Source organism: Heterodontus francisci, chromosome 40, assembly GCF_036365525.1.
Source record: "Heterodontus francisci isolate sHetFra1 chromosome 40, sHetFra1.hap1, whole genome shotgun sequence".
NCBI lineage: Eukaryota > Metazoa > Chordata > Chondrichthyes > Heterodontiformes > Heterodontidae > Heterodontus > Heterodontus francisci.
Window position 1 is genome coordinate 9989600 of NC_090410.1, and position 21900 is coordinate 10011499.

Here is a 21900-nt window from a genome sequence, read left to right on the forward strand (position 1 = left end):
GTGAAGTGTCTTGGGATGCTTTGCTTTGTTAAAGGTGCTGTATAAATACAAATGGTTGTTGTTGTAATCAGACAAAAATTGACACAGAACCAAAAATGGAAATATTAGTGCAGGTGACTAAATGTTTGATCAAAGAGGTATGTTTTCAGTATGGAGGAGAGAGAAGGACATTTATAGAAGGACTTCTAGACTTAGTGTCTAGACAGCTGAAGGCATGGTCCAATGATGGGATGAAGGGAGTGGGAAATTCATTCAAAGTCAGAGTTGGAGGAATGCAGTATTCTCTGAGGGTCACACTCTCAGAATAAGAGGTTGGCCATTTCGGACTGAGATGCGGAGAAACTTCTTCGCTCAAAGGGTTGGGAATCTTTGGAAACCTTTACCCCAGAGAGCCGTGGATGCTCATCCCTTGTGTTCAAGACCGAAATCGACACGGGTGCTAAAGGAGTCGGGGATAGTGGGAGTAAGTGGAATTGAGGCGGGAGATCAGCCATGGTGATATTGAATGGTGGAGCAGACCTGAAGGGCCCAATGGCCTACTCCTGCCCCTATTTCTTAAGTTCTTGGGTTTCTGGATGGCTGTAGGAATTGGAAGAAGTTACAGGGATGGGGAGAGGCCAAGGAGGGATTTGAACATGAGGACCGCAGCCTCCCAGCTCCAGCGACTCAAGCTCGGTTCTGGGTACTGCCTGTGCGGAGTTTGCAAGTTCTCCCCGTGACTGCATGGGTTTCCTCTGGGTGCTCCGGTTTCCTCCCGCATGCCAAAGACTTGCGGGTTGATGGGTAAATTGACCATTGTAAAAAAAAAATGTCCCTAGTGTAGGTAGGTGGTAGGAGAATTGAGGGAAGGTGGGGATGTGAGAGGGAAAAAAATGGTATTAATGTAGGATTAGTATAAATGGGTGGTTGATGGTCGGTGCGGACTCGTTGGGCCGAAGGGCCTGTTTCGGTGCTGTATCTCTCTATGACTATGACATTGGTGAAACCGGGAGCCGGTGCGCAGAGTGGGGGAGGGGGGGCGACGGGTGAACGGGACTCGGTGGTGGTGGCATTGGCGTGAAAGAAGGGCAAGGTAAAGCGGGCGAGGGGGGGGGGGTGGGCAGGAGTGGCAAGTTTAGGAATGGACTGAACCGATGCCCGTTCTGGAGGCGGTTGTCTTGTTCCTTAATCCACGCACCCAGGACTCTGAGTGGGTGGGTGAGTGAGTGAGTGGGTGAGGGGTGGGGCGGGGGCGCGCCTTGGCACAAGGGGAGCGCGCGCGCGTCCCCGATGCAATATCTGGAGCGCGCATGAGTTGATGGACCCCGAAATCAATGGGAATCCCGAGCAACGAAAGGGTGCATTTCGGATTTGTGGTTGGGCGCGGGCGCGCGCGGTTGGGAGCGCGCCGTGTCGGGGGCGAGCGCGGGGTGCGCGTGCCCGAGCCAGCCTGTCACTGTCTAGTGAGGAGGAGGGTTTTCTTTTTTTTTTGCACCGAGAGGATTTGGGCGGCGGCGGCGGAGGGGAGTGAGTGACTGAGTGAGTGCAGTGCAGCAAACTCCCGGAGTGAGAGGGGAGTTTGCAGCGGCCCCGGACACCGCCCGGTGGAGCCGGTGATGCTGGAGAGTCTCCCCCGCCCCCCGGGGCTGCGGAGCCGGCCAGAGCAGCGGGAGCGCAGCGGGGGGGAATGGAGAGAGCGGCCAGCGGGGCTGCCGGCGCCGGGAATCAGAGCTGGAGGACGGGGCAGCAAGGGTGAGTGAGGGGCAACTGGTGGCCCGGGGTGGGGGAGAGAAACTGGGGGAAAGGGAAAGAGAAACTGGGGGAAAGGAGGGAATGAGAAACTGGGCGAAAGGGAAAGATGAGAAACTGGGGAAAGGAGGGAAAGAGAAACTGGGGGAAAGGGAAAGATGAGAAACTGGGGAAAGGAGGGAAAGAGAAACTGGGGGAAAGGGAAAGAGAAACTGGGGGAAAGGGGAAAGAGAAACTGGGGGAAAGGGGAAAGAGAAACTGGGGGAAAGGGAGAGAGAAACTGGGGGAAAGGGAGAGAGAAACTGGGGGAAAGGAGGGAATGAGAAACTGGGGGAAAGGAGGGAATGAGAAACTGGGGGAAAGGAGGGAATGAGAAACTGGGGGAAAGGAGGGAATGAGAAACTGGGGGAAAGGGGATGAGAAACTGGGGGAAAGATGAGAAACTGGGGGAAAGGGAAAGATGAGAAACTGGGGGAAAGGGAAAGATGAGAAACTGGGGGAAAGGGAAAGATGAGAAACTGGGGGAAAGGGAAAGATGAGAAACTGGGGGAAAGGAGGGAATGAGAAACTGGGCGAAGGGGAAAGATGAGAAACCGGGGGAAAGGGAGAGAGAATCTGGGGGAAAGGGAGAGAGAATCTGGGGGAAAGGAGGGAATGAGAAACTGGGGGAAAGATGAGAAACTGGGGGAAAGGGAAAGATGAGAAACTGGGGGAAAGATGAGAAACTGGGGGAAAGGGAAAGATGAGAAACTGGGGGAAAGGGAAAGATGAGAAACTGGGGGAAAGGGAAAGATGAGAAACTGGGGGAAAGGAGGGAGAAACTGGGGGAAAGGAGGGAATGAGAAACTGGACGAAAGGGAAAGAGAAACTGGGGGAAAGGAGGGAATGAGAAACTGGGCAAAAGGGGATGAGAAACTGGGGGAAAGGAGGGAGAAAGTGGGCAAAAGAGGGAGAAACTGAGGATAGGAGGGAATGAGAAACTGGGGAATAGGGCAAAACTGGGAAAGGAGGGGATGAGAAACTGGGGGGAAGGAGGGAATGAGAAGCTGGGCAAAAGGGGATGAGAAACTGGGGGAAAGGAGGGAGAAAGTGGGCAAAAGAGGGAGAAACTGAGGATAGGAGGGAATGAGAAACGGGAATCGGGCAAAACTGGGGAAAGGAGGGGATGAGAAACTGGGGAAAGGAGGAAAGAAACTGGGGACAAGATGGTATGAGAAACAGGAAAAGACAATGAGAAATGGGAAAACTGGGGAAATGACAATGAAAAAGTGGGGGAAAGAGGGAATGAGAAACCGAGAGGGAGTGAGAAAATGGGAAAAGAATGCATGAGAAACTAGGGAAAAGAGAGAAATTAGAGGGAAGAGGGAATGCTGAACTGGGGAAAAGAGAGAATGAGAAAATGGGGAAGAGTAGGAATGAGGGGAATGGGGAAAGAGAGAAGATTGAAAAACTGGAAAAATAAAGTGAATTTTTGAAAGGCTGATTGAGAGAGGAAAAGGGAAGGAGAAAAAATGAGGGAATGTTAGAAAAGCTGGGAAAAGCAGAATTAGGGAGTGAAATGGGGGCGGGGGGGGGGAGGGAAGGGACTGAAAAGGAAAAAGTGGCAGATAAGGAGACTACAGAAAGTTGGGAAAAGGAAACTGGGGGTGAAAGCGGGTGAAGGCAGCAAGGAGAAACTAATGGGATTGAGGGGAAAAGGGAGATGAGACGGGGAGAAACCAGGTAAAGAGAGACTAGAAGATTGGAAAATAATGGTGTGTAAAACAGTTGGGCTGAAGGCATTTAAGAGTTATATAGGAATGTAAAAAATAGATGCAGTGAAATTAAATCTGTTCCAAAAAGGGAAATTGATGTACAATGAGAGACGGAAGATTAAGTAGGAGGAAAGCAGAGTGGTGGAAGTGCAAAGTGAAGGATGGAAAAGATTGTGAATCAAAGGGGGAATTAACAAGGATTAAATGATAAGGAATGGAGACTTAAAGAGGCGGTAAGCAAAAGATGAGAGCAGATGCCTTCCAAATGAAGGAATGTGTGACTGAAAATAGCAGCTGGTGGAAGGAGATGGGGAGAGAGGGAGGAAAATGGGGACCAGCGAGTGGAAAAGAGATGGGTGAAAGATTAGGGGAAGGAGCAAGAAATGGAAAGGAATAGGGAAGGGATGAGAGGCGTGTAGAAAGGAGAGGGGCGGAGGGGAGGAAGGAGAAAAGGTATGGAGAAAAAAAGTGAATGTCATAAAGGATAAAAGGAGTAAAAAGAGAATTAGTATCTTAATTTGAATAGTGGGTACATGATTGAATATTTGAGTACATAAGGGTTACAGGTAAAAGTGTGATGTTTTGGCCTGGAGTTATTAGCTCCCAAACTATTTCCAGTTTTGATTCTGTAAGCACTGTTTCACGATGGGGTATTTCATTTTAAAAAAAAGTACCAAATCAAAACTGAGAAGTTAGCTCAGTTGTGTATTTGAAATAGGTGCTTGTTAGTAATATCATCAGCAGAGTTCCTTTATAACATAATATTTTCATAGTTTTTCATTGCATGTTTTGAAAAATGCAAAATGTTTGACAAAGCGGGTTTTTAAAAAAAAATGTATCTGATCTACAGACAAATATGAAAGGTTATGTTTGGTTGGTGTGAATTAAGTGAATTATATGTATTAATGCATGGACGAGATAAAGGGAGTTTTCACTGCCTTGAAAACTGCTGTGGAATCATTCATTCTTTAAAACAAGATTTTTCTTTTTATGAAATTGTTTGAGGGGTTAATTTCCAAGGTCTGCAGTCTGCTTATGATCGGGGAGCTGTAGCTGCTGTGTAAGGGAGTGTGAAAAGTAATGGGGATAATGAGGAGGGGGGTTCAGGAAAGTACTGGATCAGGGAGGATAAAGCAACGTGAATAGTTCTGCAGCTGAGATAACCAGGTGGTTTATTCATACTGGAACCTTGTAGCATTCGGGAGATTCTGCCTTGTTCTACCAACCTGACGTGCACCCCTGGTGCTCCCCAGTATCACAGCCCTTGTAGCTTTGCAGCTTGGCTGACTTTGCAGCCTGTAAACCGGCTGCAGTTAGAGAGAGACCGCAGTGTGCACTGTACGTGTACAGGAGCTGACACCTGGAGAGAGAGAGACAGACACATACACACACACACACACACACACACACACACATGATCCGGACAGTTGCCAGGAGGGAGTGAATCGTTCCATTTTTACCTGGTCCTTTTTACACACGCAGGAACTGACAAACAGGAGCTGTAAGAGATTGAGTTAATGGTCATTTTCTTCTTCAACCTGCATGCGTGGCTGTTCCTTGTTTAAAGCTGTGTGTGGGAGTGTTTATTTCAGGTCTAGAGAACCTCTGCTGCCTATAGTCAGGTACTTGTTTTTGTGATTTTTGCTTTCCTTGATCAACTTTCTCATTTAAAGCATTTGCATGTTGATACGACTAAGCTGTCTGCTGTTGAATGTGTGTTATGTAGCTCTCTTTAAGTTGTGTTAAGTGATGGAGGTTGTGGACCTGTAAATGGGAGAAATGCAGAATTGAATGCTAAAACTGCTGGAAAGGAACAAGCAGGGCTTTGGCCATGGGAAAGGGTGAAGATCCACATTCATGTCCGAGGGTGTGAGTCTCCTCTATCAGACAAGGTATTAAACCCTGTCTCTCTTTCTCTCTCTCTCCCTTTCCCAAAGCTGAGAGTATTCCAAGGCTTTCTGCATTTCTGTTCTGATTAAGATTCTTTTTTTACGTGATTTGCGTTTCTGTGGGGTGCTGTTGGGTGGGGGGGGGGGCTGGCGGTGTGAAGTTAGAAGGAATTATAGTGGAAAATGCATGGAGCGATTGGATTAGTGTCTGAAAGTGGGAAAAACAAGATTAATCCCCCTCTTCAGCTTTTGCTTTGGATTTCCAACCTTAGACTGTTGGAGCACAGAAGGAGGCCATTTAGCCCATCCCGCCTGTGCTGGCCCTTTGTGCGCCCGATTTTCATACCGCTACCATTGGTGACCCTAACTACAACTGTCTGGGCCCCAAACCCTGGAATTCCCTCCCTAAGCCTCTCCACCTCCCTCTCCTTCTTCTTTAAGACGCTCCTTAAAAACCTGCCTCTTTGACCAAGCTTTTCGTCACCTGTCCTGATATCTCATTTGGCTCGGTTTCTAATTTTGTCTGATAATGCTCCTGTTCTACTATGTTAAAGGTGCTATATAAATGCAAGTTGTTTGATAGAACTGTTCTACAGGTGCTGCTCCTCTACCCCTTCCCCGTAGCTCTGCCAATCTTTCCTTTTCAAGTATTTATCCCATTCCCTTTTGAAAGTTACTATTGAATCTGCTTCCACCGCCCTTTCAGGCAGCGCGTTCCAGGTCACAACAACTCAAGATTATTTTTTGCGTCCGTAAGTTTAGAAGGAGGACTATTCAACCAAGCAACTGCTGACACTCTGGTGTAGCCTTTTTAATGATGAAAGGATCCCATTTAGATAATCCCGTTTGAATCATAAACCTAGTGATGTGTCGACCAAAAATGATCAAATTTCACCGTGTTAGAAGCAGAAGGTTCTGGAAGTTTTCAGGAGGTTGTCTGTGCCTGAGAAGGGGAAAGACGCAGGAACAGGAGGAGGCCATTCAGCCCCTTGAGCCTGTTCTGCCATTCAGTTCGATCGTAGCTGATCTATACCATTGGTCTTTTGCTGGGGGACCCTCCGAAGCATCTCCACATTTTCTTCCGGTAGAGTGCAGGAGTTAAACTATCCAGTTGGACAATATATGAGCCCCACGCCTGAACTCGGGAACCTTCATCTATGGTGGACTGGGCCAATGCCTTCAGATACTGCCCAAGCCAGATTGCTTTTGAAGATTTCTTGAGAAACGACTGGACAGGTTTTCCCAAGCTTTCTGCAGGTTCTGAAAAGCAAGGGACAGAAATGGCAGGTTAAAGTGCTAATTAACCTTACGCCAGAATAGATTTCCCCTCGTGTGCTGATCGACCTTGGAGAGAGACTAATGCTCATGGTTCAGGGCCGCTTTGTAGAGAAAATGAGAATATGTGGCTGAGTACTGAAAGGTGCCGCTGACGTGTTCCTGCTGGGTGACTGGGAATATGATTTGGGAGACACTAACTTCTTAACGTGGGGTAAAGAGACAGAATTTGCATTTATATTGAACTTTTCAAAGCACTTTGCAGCCACTGCTTTTAAAGTTGTCGCTGTCGTAATGTAAGAAATCTGGCGGCCAATTTGTGCACAGCAAGCTCCCACAAACAGCCGTGTGCTGAAAACCAGATAATCTGTTGGTTTGTGGGATAAATATTGGTCAGGTCACTGGGAAGAACTCCCCTGCTTTTCTTCGAATAGTGGCTGTGGGATCTTTGACGCCCACCGGAGAGGCTTTGGCTGAACATTTCACCAGAAAGATGGCAGCTCCACAGAGTACAGCACTCCCTTAGCGTAGTCTTGACGTTTGTGCTAAAGTCTCTGAAGCGGGTCTTGAACTTTCCAACTCGAGGAGAGAGTGCTACCCACTGAGCCATGATGGTCAAGTAGAACTTCCCCAGGGGAGTTGGGCAGAAGGGACAATGGCCCTTGGAACGTAAGGTTAAGAGGTTGCGTTGTGAGGTTGTAAGAGGAAGGCATCTTTGTTTATAGTTGTCCAGGTACCCATTTCTCTCTCGGAAGCTTCTGATGGGGGTGGAGGAGTGGTGTTGTTCTCGGAAACCCCTTTCATTCCCTCTCTCACCATGTCTGTGTGGGGTTAATTGGATATCTATAACCGCATGTGACTTTATTTGAGTTGGCTGTTGATCTTGTTTCTGTCTTCTAAAATGTTTCTCGGTAGTTTGTGAAATAAATGCGATTGCTTTTGTCCAAAGCCAATAGCCTGGTGATGCCAAGCTTGGGGTTTTAAAAGGCTGCAGGGAAGATGGAAATGAAAACTGACAAACGTACAATTTTGTTGTGTCTTAAAGCACACCAGTGCTAGAAGACGTGTCTGCTAACGATGATATTTATCGTGACAATCAAGAAGGTAACAGACAAAAGGAAGATGGCTAGAGGGCATTGTGATTAACCACGCATGCCAACACGTTCATTTCTTTACATGTTTGTAACTCTCTTTTCATAACAGGGTTTGTGCTTTGTAATTTGTTGTATTTTTTTTATCCCTTTGCACTCATCTACCCTGATGTCGGCAGAGGAAAGGGCTTGTTCCAGGATGTTGCTTGTGCTCTTCGTAGCCAGCTGTCGGGAGACCCCAGGGGCCACCAGGATTGACTCATGCCCTCCTACCCCAGGCTGGTCCATGCTATGCCCTCTACTTGTCAATTAGATGTCAGCCTTGGTAGCACTATCGCCTCTGAATCAGAAGGTTGTGAGTTCAAGCCCCACTCGAGGACTTGAGCACATAATCTAGGCTGACATTCCTTTCCCCATGACAATATTGAAAGAATGCCACATTGTCAGAGGTGCCGACTTTCAAATTGGATGTTAAGTCGCGGCCCTGTCTGCTGTCTTCGGTGGATGTAAAAGAGCCCGTGGACTCGAAGAAGAGCAGGGAAGTTTTTCCTCAGTGTCCCTGCCAATATTTAACTTTCAACCAACGTCACCAAAACAGATGATCTGCTCATTTATCACATTACTGTTTGTGGGAGCTTGCTGTGCATAAATTGTCTGCCGTGTTTCCTACATTGGAATAAGTGACCATGTGGAGAGACTAGAGAAGCTGGGATTGTTCTCCTTAGGGCAGGGAAAGTTAAGGAGAGATTCAATAGAGGTGTTCAAAATTATGATGGGTTTTGATAGAGTAAATAGGGAGAAACTGTTTCCAGTGGCAGGAGGGTCGGTAACAGAAGGCACAAATTTAAGATGATTAGCAAAAGAACCAGAGGTGAGATAAGGAGAATTTTTTTTATTGCGCAGTGAGTTATGATGTGGAATGCACTGCCTGAAAGCGTGGCGGAAATAGATTTAATAGTAACTTTTAAATACTTGAAGGGGAGGATATGCAGGGTTATGGGGAAAGGACAGGAGAATGGGACAGATTTTATTCATTCATGGGAAGTGGGCATCGCTGGCTAGGCCAGCATTTATTGCCCATCCCTAATTGCCCTTGAGAAGGTGGTGGTGGTGAGCTCCCTTCTTGAACCGCTGCAGTCCATTTGGGGTAGGTATACCCACAGTGCTGTTAGGAAGGGAGTTCCAGGATTTTGACCCAGCGACAGTGAAGGAACGACGATATAGTTCCAAGTCAGGATGGTGTGTGACTTGGAGGGGAACTTGCAGGCGGTGGTGTTCCCATGTATTTGCAGCCCTTGTCCTTCCAGGTGGTAGAGGTCGCGGGTTTGGAAGGTGCTGTTGAAGGAGCCTTGCTGAGTTGCTGCAGTTCATCTTGTAGATGGTACACACTGCTGCTACTGTGTGTTGGTGGTGGACGGAGTGAATGTTTGTGGATGGGAATAGCTCTACCAAAGAGTGGACACAGGAATTAGATGGGCCGAATGGCTTTCTTCAGTGTGGGATCAGTCTATGAAATGGTTTAACTCTCCTCAATACTGAAAGAGGTCTTGGGTTTCTGAAACGAACTAGAAGGAAGAGAAGAAAAAGTGGAACCTGTTGGGTTGAATTTTCAGATGCTGGTTTTGACTTTGCATGGGACAGGCTTGAGCCTGATTGGCCTACTCCCGTTCCTATAATTATAATTAACTGGATTGCCCTTTAAAAGAGACGGTGCAGGCTTGATGGCCCAACTAGAAATCAAGACAGACTTGTATTTGTATAGCACCTTTCACAACCACAGCACTCTGCTGCCAATGAAGTACTTTTGAAGTGTAGTCACTGCTGTAATGTAGGAAATGCAGCAGGCAGTTTGCGCACAGCAAGCTCCCGCAGCAATATGATAATCTGTTTTTGGAATGTTGATCGAGTGATTAAATGTTGGCCAGGACGCTAAGGAGAACTCCCCCGCTTTTCGTCGAAAAATGCTACAGGATCTTTATGTCCATTTGAGAGGGCAGACGGTGTGTCTTATCTGAAAGAGGGCACCTTTGACAGCGCAGCACTCCCTCAGTATTGCACTAACTGATTTTTGTGCTCGAGTCCTGGAGTGGGACTTGAACTCGCAACCTTCTGAATCAAAGGCGAGAGTACTTTCCACTGACGCACCGGTGACACATGCCTCCTTCTGCGTTGTACTATTCTATGATTTCTATAATAATTTTTTCATTGTAAAATAATATTTGATTGCAGCTGAATGGCCTAATTCCTCTTGCTATAATTCTGATGGATTCCTATATTTCTATAATTCGATTGATTGCAGGGGTAATACTGGACTGATTTACTGCGAGATATAAATCCAAAAGATACGATTTGAATTTTGCATTCAGACTGTTGGACTCACACAGGGAACCAATCTTTGAATTCTTGTATTATTTGGTATTGCATTTTTTAAAAATGAAAACGGCTTTGAATTCTGCAGAGCTCCAACATCCCTTACAGTTAAACTGCATCTGAAAGGTCTTAACCTCCGGGAGCTGTTCGACCAGGGGTTTATCAGTCACACCTTTAGGCTTCTTGTTTCACTCGGACTAGGAAAAATCCTTCGCAAAGTACAATCCTTTTTTTGTTCTTTTCAATTTTCTCTTCTGCGTGAACTCGGGTTGGGCGCATTCCTGGAGGTTTTGTCACGTGACCTCCTGCCACCAACCGCCCCATCCCAATGTTCCCGCCATTAGTTACCCGCCACGTCTATCCTCGCTGTAGTCTGCTTTGTCTTGGCCAAATCTGCAGCAAACTGGCTCTTAATTACTCGATCGGATGATGCTTGACCAGTGGTCCAGTGGCCTTTTATGTCCCGTCTCCAATATTCTTAGAACTAATTGTGTCCAGAGAAAATGAAAAATAGTCACGCAAATTTTATTTTATTGTCTGTGTGATGTTTTCCCTTAGTTTTGTTTCCAGTCATGCCCTGGAGATAATTCCCCAATTCCTGAAAGGTTGGCAAGCCTATTGTGAAGCAACTTTCACATTTTTTAAAATGTAGTGGGCAGTGTGGCAAAGCCAGAATCTATCGCCCATCCCTAGTTGCTCTTGAGAAGGCAGTGCTGAGCCGCCTTCTTGAACAGCCGCAGTCCGTCTGGTGAAGGTGCTCCCACTGTGCTTTTAAGTCAAGATTTTGGTCGAGCGATGGTCAGTATATTTCCAAGTCGGGATGGTTTGTGACTTGGAGGTGGCAGTGTTCTCATGTGCATGCTGCCCTTGTTTTTCTAGGTGGTTGAGGTCACGGGTTGGGAAGGTGTTGTCGAAGGAGGGGTAGGGTACTCTACCCCCCCAAGGGTTTAGATGGTGTCCCCCCATTGAGTGAGGACCATAGGGATTGGGGTATTAAGAGTAAAGAAGTCTGACTATAACTACATAGAGTCTTGGTGAGACTACACTTGGAGTGCTGTGTACAGTTTTGGTCTCTTTACCTAAGGCAGGATATACTTGCCTTAGAGGAAGTGCGGTAAAGGTTCACTAGACTGATTTCCTGGAATGACAGGATAATCCTATGTTGAGAGAGTAGGCCTATATTTCCTAGAATTTAGAAGAATTAGAGCTAATCTAATTGAAACATATAAAATTCTTGGAGTTGATAGGATAGATGTGAAGAGGCTGTTTTCACCAGCAAGGGGGTCCAGAACTGAGGGGTCTTAGAATAAGGGGTCAGGCTTTCTTCACTCAGAGTTGTGAATCTTTGGGATTCTCTACCCCAGAGAGTTGTGGCTGCTCCATCTTCAAGTATATTCAAGACAAAAGTTGATAAATTTCTGGGTACTAAGGGAATCGAGGGATATGCAGATAGTGTAGGAAGGTGGAGTTGAGGTAGATCAGCCATGATCGTATTGAATGGCGGAGCAGGCTCGAAGGGCCGAATGGCCTACTCCTGCTTCTCGTGTGATGCCCTTATTCCAGCCCAACCCGGTCCTGTCCTCACCCACGCACTCACCTTGTAAAGGGTCACTGAACAGTGATCAGGATTCGAAAACCTTCTCTGTTTTTCGTGATGTGTTGTTTTAGCAAAACTGAAATGGAAGCGTTTACCAAATAAAATGTGACAAAGAAAAGTAGCATGAGGCAGGATTTGTGGCCAATTCTGTGCCATACTCAATATATTTAATAATATAGAGACATCCAGTCTCTATGATGTAATCTGCCTCACTTGTACTTGCATTGGACAAAGCAGGATTTTCAAGCTAATTAGGATCAAAAAGAATTCCCAGCATTTGTGAGTCTGCCAGAGTGTGGGAAGGTCTTAGCTTTGTAAAAGTAAGATTGTCACACTGAAGCTAAATACACTTGTAATGTGAATTTTTGAAATCAAATGCTGACATTTTAATGTTTTTAAGTAATTTATTTTACTTAGAAATGGCAGATTATTTTGTGAATGAAGCAACTGTTGCTCTAATTCTCTGTCTCTCTCTGTCTCTGCGTGTATGTGTCTTTCTCTGTTTCTGTATCTGTTTCTTTCACTACACGCCTTTCTGTCTGTGTGTCTGCATCTCCTCTGCATCTATCTCCCCTTCTGTCTTTCTCTCTTTCTTTTTTCGACTTTCGATCTTTGTGTGCTTTGTCTTTAGATAGGTGTCTCTCTATGTATGTTTCACTCTTACTTTCTCTCTCTCTCTCTCTCTCTCTCCCTCTTCCACCACCCCCCTCCACGCCAATCTCTCTCATGACTGGGTCGAAAGGTTGAACTGATTTGCTTGCCTCACTGCAGTTTCTGCGGGATACGTTTTGCAGCCAGGCTGGGCTTTTCAAACCGGAGTCTTCCTTTCCCTTTACATTCCTATCAACTTGAAGTTAAAACAAAATCTGAGGAAATATGAAGAAAAAGAAGACTGAACTTGCATTTTCATGGCACCTTTTGCAAGTGCGTGATTTTGTGTTTTGACGATTCTATGTGGGATGAGGCTGGATTGCTCTATTTCAGCCAGCACAGACCTGATGGGCCAAATGGCTTCCTCCTATGATTCTGTGACATCTCAAAGTGCTTTACAGCCAGTGAAGCTACTTTTGAAGTGTTGTAATGCGAGAAGCACTGCAGTCAGTTTCCCAGAAATGTGACAATGATCAGGTAGTTTCATTTAGTGATGTTGGTTGAGGGATAATTATTGGGCTAGCACACCAGGGAGAACTCCCCTTTGATGGGATTTTTTTTTTCACATCCTGTTGAGAGGCCAGTGAGTTTATCATTTCATCTGAATGATAGAGTCTCCGACAGTGCAGCTCTCCCTCAGTACTGCACTGGCAGTGTCCACTCAGTATTGTGCTTAAGTCTCTAGAGTGAGACTTGAACCCACAACCTTCTAACACAGAGGTGAGATTGCTACCCACTGAGCCACAGTTGAATCCAGTTTGATTACTGTTTTTCTTTCTGTATGTGTTGGGGTTGCCATCCCTGGCCGGGTCTATTCCTGGAGGGGTCATCAGCTGACCTCAGCCCTCCAAATGCCCCGCCCCCGCACCCCTGCCATTGGTGGCCGGACATGTCCATCATCACAGCACCTCCACTGTCCTATCAGATTCTTCATTATCTGATTTCCAATTGGATGATTCTTGAGTGTCAGCCAAGCATCCTCTTTTTTCCCACTCCAATATTTTTCTAACTAAGAAACAGAAGTATTGAAAGAAAATTAAAAACAAATACCCACAATTTTTCTAAAGCACTGTGGATTTTTTTCCCCGGCAGCAGTGCCCCAGAGAAAAGCCTTTAATTCCTGGAGGGTTGGAAACCCTATGTGTGTGTGTGTATTTTTTTTTTAGGTTTTGTTTTGACTTTAGACAGTGAGTACTGATAGACTCATCAGAGGAATTGGCTTGGAGGAGTCACTCGCTCAATCTCGCAGCGTGTGGGAGCTGAATTAATACACACATGCACAGTTAGTAGTGACAGACTCACTATTGCAGCCAAATTGATTGTTGCAGCTAGTGATAATTTAACTCGCTCCACTCTGCTGCTGGACATGCAGCTGCTGTTCCCCTGTGGTTCCTGCACTGACGATCGTCCCTGTTTGTTGTGTCAACAAAGCTGACTGTTAAATTCACGGCCGCGCCAAAGAATATTCAAAATTAGTCTCAGTTCTTCTCAGCTGGTTGGCTTGATTTATTTTCTCTGTTTTCTTCCTCGTTTATCCGGCTGCTCCCTTCCTCAAAGATGCAGACCGTTGCTGAGGGATCCGCAGGCAACGGCGGTCTCCCGACACCTTGGCCAAGTTTCCATTCAATATCTGTGGGGGGGAAGAAGAGAAAGACTTGCATTTATATAGCGCCTTTCACAACCTTTGGCCAACCCAAAGCGCTTTGCAGCCAATGCAGTACTTTTGAAGTGCCGTAATGTAGGGGAACGCAGCAGCCAATCTGCGCACAGCAAGCTCCCACAAACAGCAACGCGATGAAGACCAGACCATCTGTTTTAGTGATTTTGGTTGAGTGATTAAATATTGTCCAGGACACCGGGGAGAACTCCCCGGCTCTTCTTCAAAATAGTGCCATGGGATCTTTTACATCCACCTGAAAGGTCCGACTCGGTTGAGCTTGGTTTATCCGAAAGCCGGCACCTCCAACAGCGTAGCCCTCCCTCGGGACTGCGCTGGAGTGTCCGCCTGGATTTTGAGCTCAAGTCTCCAGAGTAGGAGTTGAACCCATAACTTTGTGACTTAGAAGTGAAAGTGCTACCCACTGAGCCACGGCTGACAGACAGCTTGGACAATGAGTGTTGGCAGGGTGCTTTCCTGTGTGGCACTTTGCAGCCAAGCCTGATGCTACCCCCATCTGATGTCGACATGCAGGGGGGGGTTGCTGGATAGTCATCAGGTGCAGGAATCCTAGATGATTTACACCCGCCCCTCTACCAGCGCAAGGAAACCATTTGTAACACCCATCATTAACTCCACAGGGCATGGATCATATCTGGGATCTTCCTCTTCCATGTGGGGGAGTGGGTTCGGGGGAGTTACTGTTTCCAACCTAACCATTTGGGGAGCTTTGATAGTTGGAGCACCAACGGCAGCACCATCTGGTGGTCGGATGAAGCTTTTTTCCCCCCCATGCTTGAGTTCAACATCTTAGCCGCCACGGGCATCAGTTGGCAACTAGCAAGAGTGGGTGAGAGGGAGAAAAAGAAACTAGATTGTGCAGTTTCCTTTCAGGTAAGCCCCAGCGATCAGCTGAGGATTATGGCCTCGAAATTGATCTTACCCCCCCCCCCCAAACAGATCATTTTCGCCACAATTACACCATTAATTCCTACATTCCAACACCTTCAAAAGTACTGTTTTGGCTGTAAAGTGCTTTGGGACGTCCTGCGGTCGTGAAAGGAGCTATATAAATGCAAGTCTTTTAGTTAGTGCAAGGGAGAATAGCTCATGTAAAAGCTAATGTAATGAGCAATCCTTTCATCTTTAACCTTCGACCTTTCTCCATCAGAACCTCCCTTGAATTCTGCGGTCGTTGTTTCCCTCTTGTACCTCCTCGCTCCACATCCTATGCTTCTGTCCTGCATCCTCACTGTGCGGAGATGACACTCACAGAACTACCTCCTGCTCTGTTTTCTTTCCCAGTTTCCTCAGTCTTCCCTTCCTCATCCAGCTGGAATGGTTGAAGGGCCTGAATGGGCTTGCTCCTGATTCCCTCACTAATCTGTAGGCGTTTAAAACCCACGGCTGCTGCCGCAATTGGAAGGGGACAGAACTCACTCATTCCAGAAGGCGGGAGCGCGGCTTTCCCCTTTAAGCCAGGTTCCGAGCAAGAGGTGGACAGCTTCTGAGCCAAATGCATAAGGAATCAGATGAAATTCAATAAGCGCTTTAGCAGAACTACAGAATAATTACAGAAAATCTATTTATATGTAAATCTTTGACAAGTCTGGGACTCTTCCTGACTTGAGTCAATACTTGGCTGCAGAGATACAGTCGTTTTTTGCAGTCAGTTATTGTGAGGCTGTCTATCACCAATTCGCAATGAAGGAACTTTACGGTTTTTACGCATTGGAGGAAGTGCAGTGTAGATTACCCAGAATGATACCTGAGCTCCAAGGTTAAGCTACGAGCAGAGATTATACAATCTTGGGGTGTATTCCCTGAAATTTAGAAAGTTAAGAGGGTGATTTGATCAAAGTTTTCAACATATTAAGGGGAACGGATAGAAATGGACTATTTCTGCTGTTTGGGGAGAGTCTAGGAGTAGGGGGAACAGTCTAAAACTTAGAGCCAGATCTATCAGGAGTGCCATTAGGAAACATTTCAACATGCAAAGGGTGAGAGAAATTTGGAACTCTCTTCCACAAATGGGAGTTGATGCTGGGTCAGTTGTTAACTTTAAAACTGAGGTTGTATTTTTGTTAATCGGAAGTATTAAGGGATATGACGGATACATGGAGTTAGGTTGCTTACATGTGGATTCGGTTCCACACCAATGTGGTTGACTCTTAACCGCCCCCTGAAGTCGCCTAGCAATCCACTCAGTTGTATCAAACGGCATGGCAAGGGATGGGCAATAAATTGAGGCCTTGCCAGTGACGCTCACAGCCTGAGGAGTGAGTAAAAGAAAAATCCTTACAGCCTCCAGAGACTTTCTGAAATTCTTTCAAGTCTTTCTTTCAGATGACGTATGTGCCACTCCTGATGCCGTGAGCTCAAAGCTCAAGTGGCTGAAAGAAAGGATTTACATTTAAACAGCAAATTACTACATTCTCGGGATGTCCCAAAGGGCTTTACAGCCCTTTCTGAAATGCAATCCCTTGCATTTTGAAGGCCAAGGTGCCAGCCAGCCCGTGCACAGTAAGATCCCGCAAATGAATTCTGGCAATTTTTGGCCAAGGGAAGAATGTTGGCCGGGACACTGGGAGGACTCCCCTCTTCCAGTAGTGCCATGGGGACTGTGCTGAGTGCTGAGAGGACTGACTGGTCCTTGGTTTAACGTCTCATCTGAAAGACAGCACCTCCGACACTGCAGCACTCCCTCAGTGCTACACTGGGAGTGCTGCCCTGGGTTGTACGCTTGAGTCCTGGAGTGGGAGTTGAACCCACAGACCTCTTGATCAGAAGTGAGAGTGTTATTACCGAACCAAGCTGAGACACCAAGAGGCTTAAAAGATTTAGCATTGGATCTTGTAGGCGTTTCATGACTTAAAGCTGGGAGGCGATTCCACGAGTCAAAGGGTTGATTTAAACCACAAAGATCTATTGCTTCTGTCAGTTCTACAAATTCAAAATCAATAAGTTTGTGTGCATATAGCCCAACCCGAAGCCCTGTCCTCTAGTAACTAGTTCTTCCAATAAAATTTAATTCTGCTGTTCCAAATCAGATGGGATCAGCCCCACAACTTCCAGAATTTTCTGTGCCATAATTGAAAACGGAACACATAGTTGCTTAACCAGGTTAAAATTAGGTCATTTCAGAAACTGATGGCATTCGGATCTTCGCCAGTTGGTGAATCTTTGTACAATCTGAACTATGAAGGTGAGCTCTATCAAGAGTGAGGTCAAGTGACTGAGGTGGTCCATTTAGCTCAATGAGCAAGTGCCCCCAACCCACTTTGTCCTGACCTCTGCCGACCCAGAAAAGTCTCAGACTAGATTCTCAATTTTCTTAAGTTATTCAGTGATCTGGTCGAGGATGGTTTAAATCATTCAAATGCCTGGATTACACCAGCATGAAGCATGCCCCAGATATCCTTCTCAATATAAATCTCAATATAAATCATTGAAGCACCTCAGTTAGAACTGTAGAATTATACAGCATGGAAGAAGGCCATTTGGCCCATTGTACCTGTGCTGGCTCTTTGAATTAAACAAAAGCTTGGGGGACAATAGTTCCCTGGTGCAGTCTCCATGGCAACACCTCGAACAATCAAAGTCGACTTGCCAACCAGTCAGCACCTTTTTCTCATGCAGTATAAATTGTTGCTCCCTTTAAAATTTGGCATTCTTGTGTCTGTCCTGATGAGTGCAAGACGAAAAACTTCGACAGCGTGTCTCTTTTTTCCAGCAAGTCTTTCTTTTATCTATTTCATCTTGATGACCCTGCCATGTCACAAACTTTTTAAGAAAATAAATAAATTTGATGAATAGACTTTTTTTTTTCTAGATGTTTGGAAACCTAGCCCACGGTCTCCAAACTAAGCTACGGTGATGTCCGCACAGGGTTTTGTCAGACCCTTATTAGTCAGGCGCTCCTCGCAGTCTAGTCCAAGGACTCTCAGTGCAGATGTTATATTTCATTTTGTTCATGGGATAACAGATACCCAGGAGTGAGCTACAGGCTGAAATATAATTGAGGGGTTTGGGTGTTTTTTTTTATTGGCTATCCCTCACAGGCGAGGATGATTGTCTTCTATGAGTCCGAAGAGGGCTGATGAGGCTAATTCGGGATCTACAGACTTTATGGCACAAAGGGCATTTGTTGTCACGTGGGATGTCTGGTCGGGTCATGACCTGTTCTTTCCGCCGCTCTCACTTTTCCTCTTTGTTTTGCCGTCATTGGGTCTCAAAATGCTGGGATCCTTCCCACAGACTCTGCCTCCATTTGGTTCGATCCAGGGCGGTGGTCTCCCAGGAGTTGATGTCAATGTTGCATCTCTTCATGTTGGCTTTCAGCACATCCTTGAAGCTTTTCTTCTGTCCTCCTCTGGTGCGTCTGCCCTGACTGAGCCGGGAGAAGACGAGCTGTTCTGGGGAGCCTGGTATCTGACATCCGAACTATATGACCAACCCAACAAAGCTGATGGTGGATAATCATGGTCTCGATGCTTGTGGTGCCTGCTTGTGAGAGGACATTGATGTTGGTGCGCCTGTCCTCCTACTTGATATGTAGGATCCTCCTCAGGCAGCATTGATGAAATGACTCCAGTGCTTTGAGATGCCTCCTGTATATTGCCCATATTTCAGCCCCGTACTGTAAGGTAGAGGTCACGACCGCATGGTAGACCTGGTTTCAGTTTTGATGTCACGATCTTCAAACACTCGCTTCCTCAGGTCGCCAAAGTCTGCACCAGAAGATTTCAGGTGGTGCTGGAATTCCTCATCAATGTTCGCCTTCTGTGAAAGATGAGTTCCGAGATACTGGAAGTGTTCCACATTTTCCAGGCACTCCTCATGAATCCTAATCAATTGGGGCTGGTGCGTGTGCATTTGGCACTTTTGGCACTTCGTTCTTTTGAATGCTGAGTGTAGGTCCGTCTTATATGCCTCAGTAAATATGTCCACGATCCTCTGAAGATCTGTTTCCGACACAGCACTTACTGCAGCATCATCAGATTGGAGCACAAGGACTGAAGTCGGGGTGGTCTTAGTTTCTGATTGGAGTCGCCTGAGATTAAATCGTTTACCGTCCATTTGATAAATAAGCTGCACTCCAGCAGGGAGCTCGTCTCTAGTCAGATGGAGCATGGCAGCTAGGAAGATTGAAAAAAAGAGTTGGGGCGATCTCACAAGCCTGTTTAATTCCTGTCTTAACTTCATAGGGGTCTGTAATGGATCTGTTGCTAAGGATCACTGCTCACATATCATCATGAAGCAGGCAAAGGATGGTGACGAATTTTGGAGGGCATTCATACTTCAACAGAAACTTCCAGAGTGCCTCATGATCTACAGAGTCGAAGGCCTTTGTCAAAGAAAATGCTATGTAGAGAGTTATATAGAATGACAGTGTGTTACAGGCTGGAATCTAATCGAGGGGTTCGGGGTGTTTATATATAGAATAACAGATACCCAGGAGTAAGGTATTGACTGGAATCTGATCAAAGTTTGGATGGTTTATATATATGGAATAACACATATCCGAGAGACAGAGAGTTACAAGCTGAAAGCTAATCGAGTGGTTAGGGGCGTTTATATATAGAATAACAGATACCCGGGAGAGAGTTACAGGCTGGAATCTAATCGAGGAATTTGGGTGATTTATATATAGAATAACATATCTGGGAGTGAATTACAGACTGGTGTTTAATCAAGGGATTTGAGTGACTTACATATTGAATAAGTGATACCCAGGAGTGAGTTACAGACTAGAATCTGATCGAAGGGAGCAGGTAAGTTTTTAATTGTTCATATTCCCAGTCCTGCCGTGCTCGGGCTGTCTTTTTAAATCTCGCAATATTCTGCAATTCTCCATTGCTGACCCCGATCCCAGCCAATCATCTCTAACCCTATGTAACCCCACTTACTCACACCTACTGACCTTGTGCTGACAATTCTCATGGAAATACAGCACTAACCAACTCCTCTCCTTTTTCATGCCCCCCCCCCCACCCTGCCCAAAACTGTCCAGCAGCTGTTTGCAAACAGTCTTTTTTTTTGTCCACTCTGAGGACCAGTATTAAGAAGGTTCCAGGCACAATGAGGACTGAAACTTTCAGCAAAACAAACTGCTTTCTTGCTTTTACTTTTTATTATTTATTATCTTAATGGCATCTTGCATTGTTGCTGTGTTATTTTCTGATCCCAAGCTACTTATTTCCTTTCCTGAAAGCATTTCTAGCAGAAGTCTTTAGCAGTGCCCAAATATAATGGATATCTGAATTGTGAATACCATATCACAGGCTACAGTCTACGTGAGGGGTTCGGCGGGCGGGGGAGAGTGGTTTATATACAGAATAACAGATATTTGGCAGTGAGTTACAGGCTGCAATCTAATCGAGGGATTTGAATGGTTTATATATCGAATAATAAAAGATACCCCAGGAGTGAGTTACAGGTAGGAATCTAATTGAAGACTTTGAAATATTTATATTTAGAATAATGCATACGCGGGAGCAAGTTATTGACTGGACTGTAATTGAGGGGTTTAAGTTAACGGGATTGATATGAAAACTCGGTGATTATCCCCTAACCCTATCTTTCAAATGTTATTACTTATATCACTTCTATTTGGTAACTCAGTGAAGAATTTGGTATTACTGAAAAAAAAAAGAGACATGCTGTCGAACCTTTTCGTCTTGCACTCATCAGGACAGATGCAAGAATGCCAAATTTCAAAGGGAGCAGCAGTTTTTACTGCGTGAGAAAAAGGGTGCTGATTGGTTGTCAAGTTGACTCTGGTCGAGGTATTGCCATGGAGAATGCGCAGGGAGCTATTGTCCCCCATGCTTTTGTTTAATTCATCATTTGGTATTAATTTCCATGGGGAATTTTTCTGATCTTCCACTATAATCCCAGAGAAGCCACGTAAATACTGGGTTGGAGCTGGGGTTCTCTGCAGGTTCTCCACGGGAGAACCCCTCCTGCCCCACTGCTGAAACCTATTGTGACCCCGCCAAAACTGGTGACGGAGAAGTTGATGGAATTCACCATTGAATAATCAGATATAGAAGCATGAACACACAGCAAGTTGTCCTGCGCCATTTACACCTGCTTCATTGATCTGCAGTTGAAAACAGGCAAAAATACAGAGTGGGTGAAGACTGTCAAGTGCCCGCCACCTTGTCACCCACCCCAATCACCAGGGCCCGTTCCCCCTATTCCACAAAGCAACCTTGTGTAGCACTCTTGCCTCTGAGCCAGGAGGTTGTGGGTCCCAGTTCGACTCCAGAGGCTTGAGCACATAATCCAGGCTGACGCTCCGAGGGTGTGCTGCATTGTCGGAGGTTGCTGTCTTTCAGATGAGGCATTAAAACCAAGGCCCCATCTGCCCCCTCAGGTGGACATAAAAGATCGCATGACGCTGTTTTGAAGAAGAGCAGGGGCAGTTCTCCACAGTGTCCTGGCCAATATTTATCCTTCAATCAATTAAAACAGATTATTTGGTCATTATCACTTTGCTGTTTGTGGAAGACTTGCTGTGTGTAAATTGGCTGCTACATTTCTGATATTGTAACAGTGACTACACTTCAGAGGTACTTCATTGGCTCTCGTGTGCTTTGGGGCATCATGAGGTTGTGAAAGGTACTGTATAAATACAATTTATTAGTGACTATCTTTTATATTTTTGACCCTTAGTTCTGGTCTACCTCACAAATGAAAGCATCTCTACGTCTACTCTATCAGACCCACTTCATAATCTTGAAGACCTCTACCAGGTCACCCTTCAGTCTTTTTTCTACAGGAACAGAGCCCCAGCTTGTTCAATCTTTCCTGACAATTACCTGGGTTTCCTCCGGGTGCTCCGGTTTCCTCCCACAAGCCAAAAGACTTGCAGGTTGATAGG

General features: G+C 45.9%; 1 protein-coding gene across 3 annotated transcripts in view; it reads left to right on the forward strand.

Annotated features, from left to right (window-relative positions):
- The first annotated feature begins 1502 nt into the window (after positions 1-1502).
- LOC137353065 (neuronal PAS domain-containing protein 3-like) overlaps positions 1503-21900 on the forward strand; it is a 368847-nt gene continuing 348449 nt past the window's right edge. For 2 of the 3 annotated variants that reach the window (XM_068019023.1, XM_068019025.1), the window contains exon 1: positions 1657-1731. Coding sequence is in view for 1 of the 3 variants with exons in the window: in XM_068019024.1 (XP_067875125.1) it covers positions 1667-1731 (65 nt within the window). In the remaining 2 variants the exon portion in view is untranslated. Of the gene's footprint in view, positions 1732-21900 lie in introns of all 3 variants that reach the window. The other variant, XM_068019024.1, reaches the window with a different exon arrangement.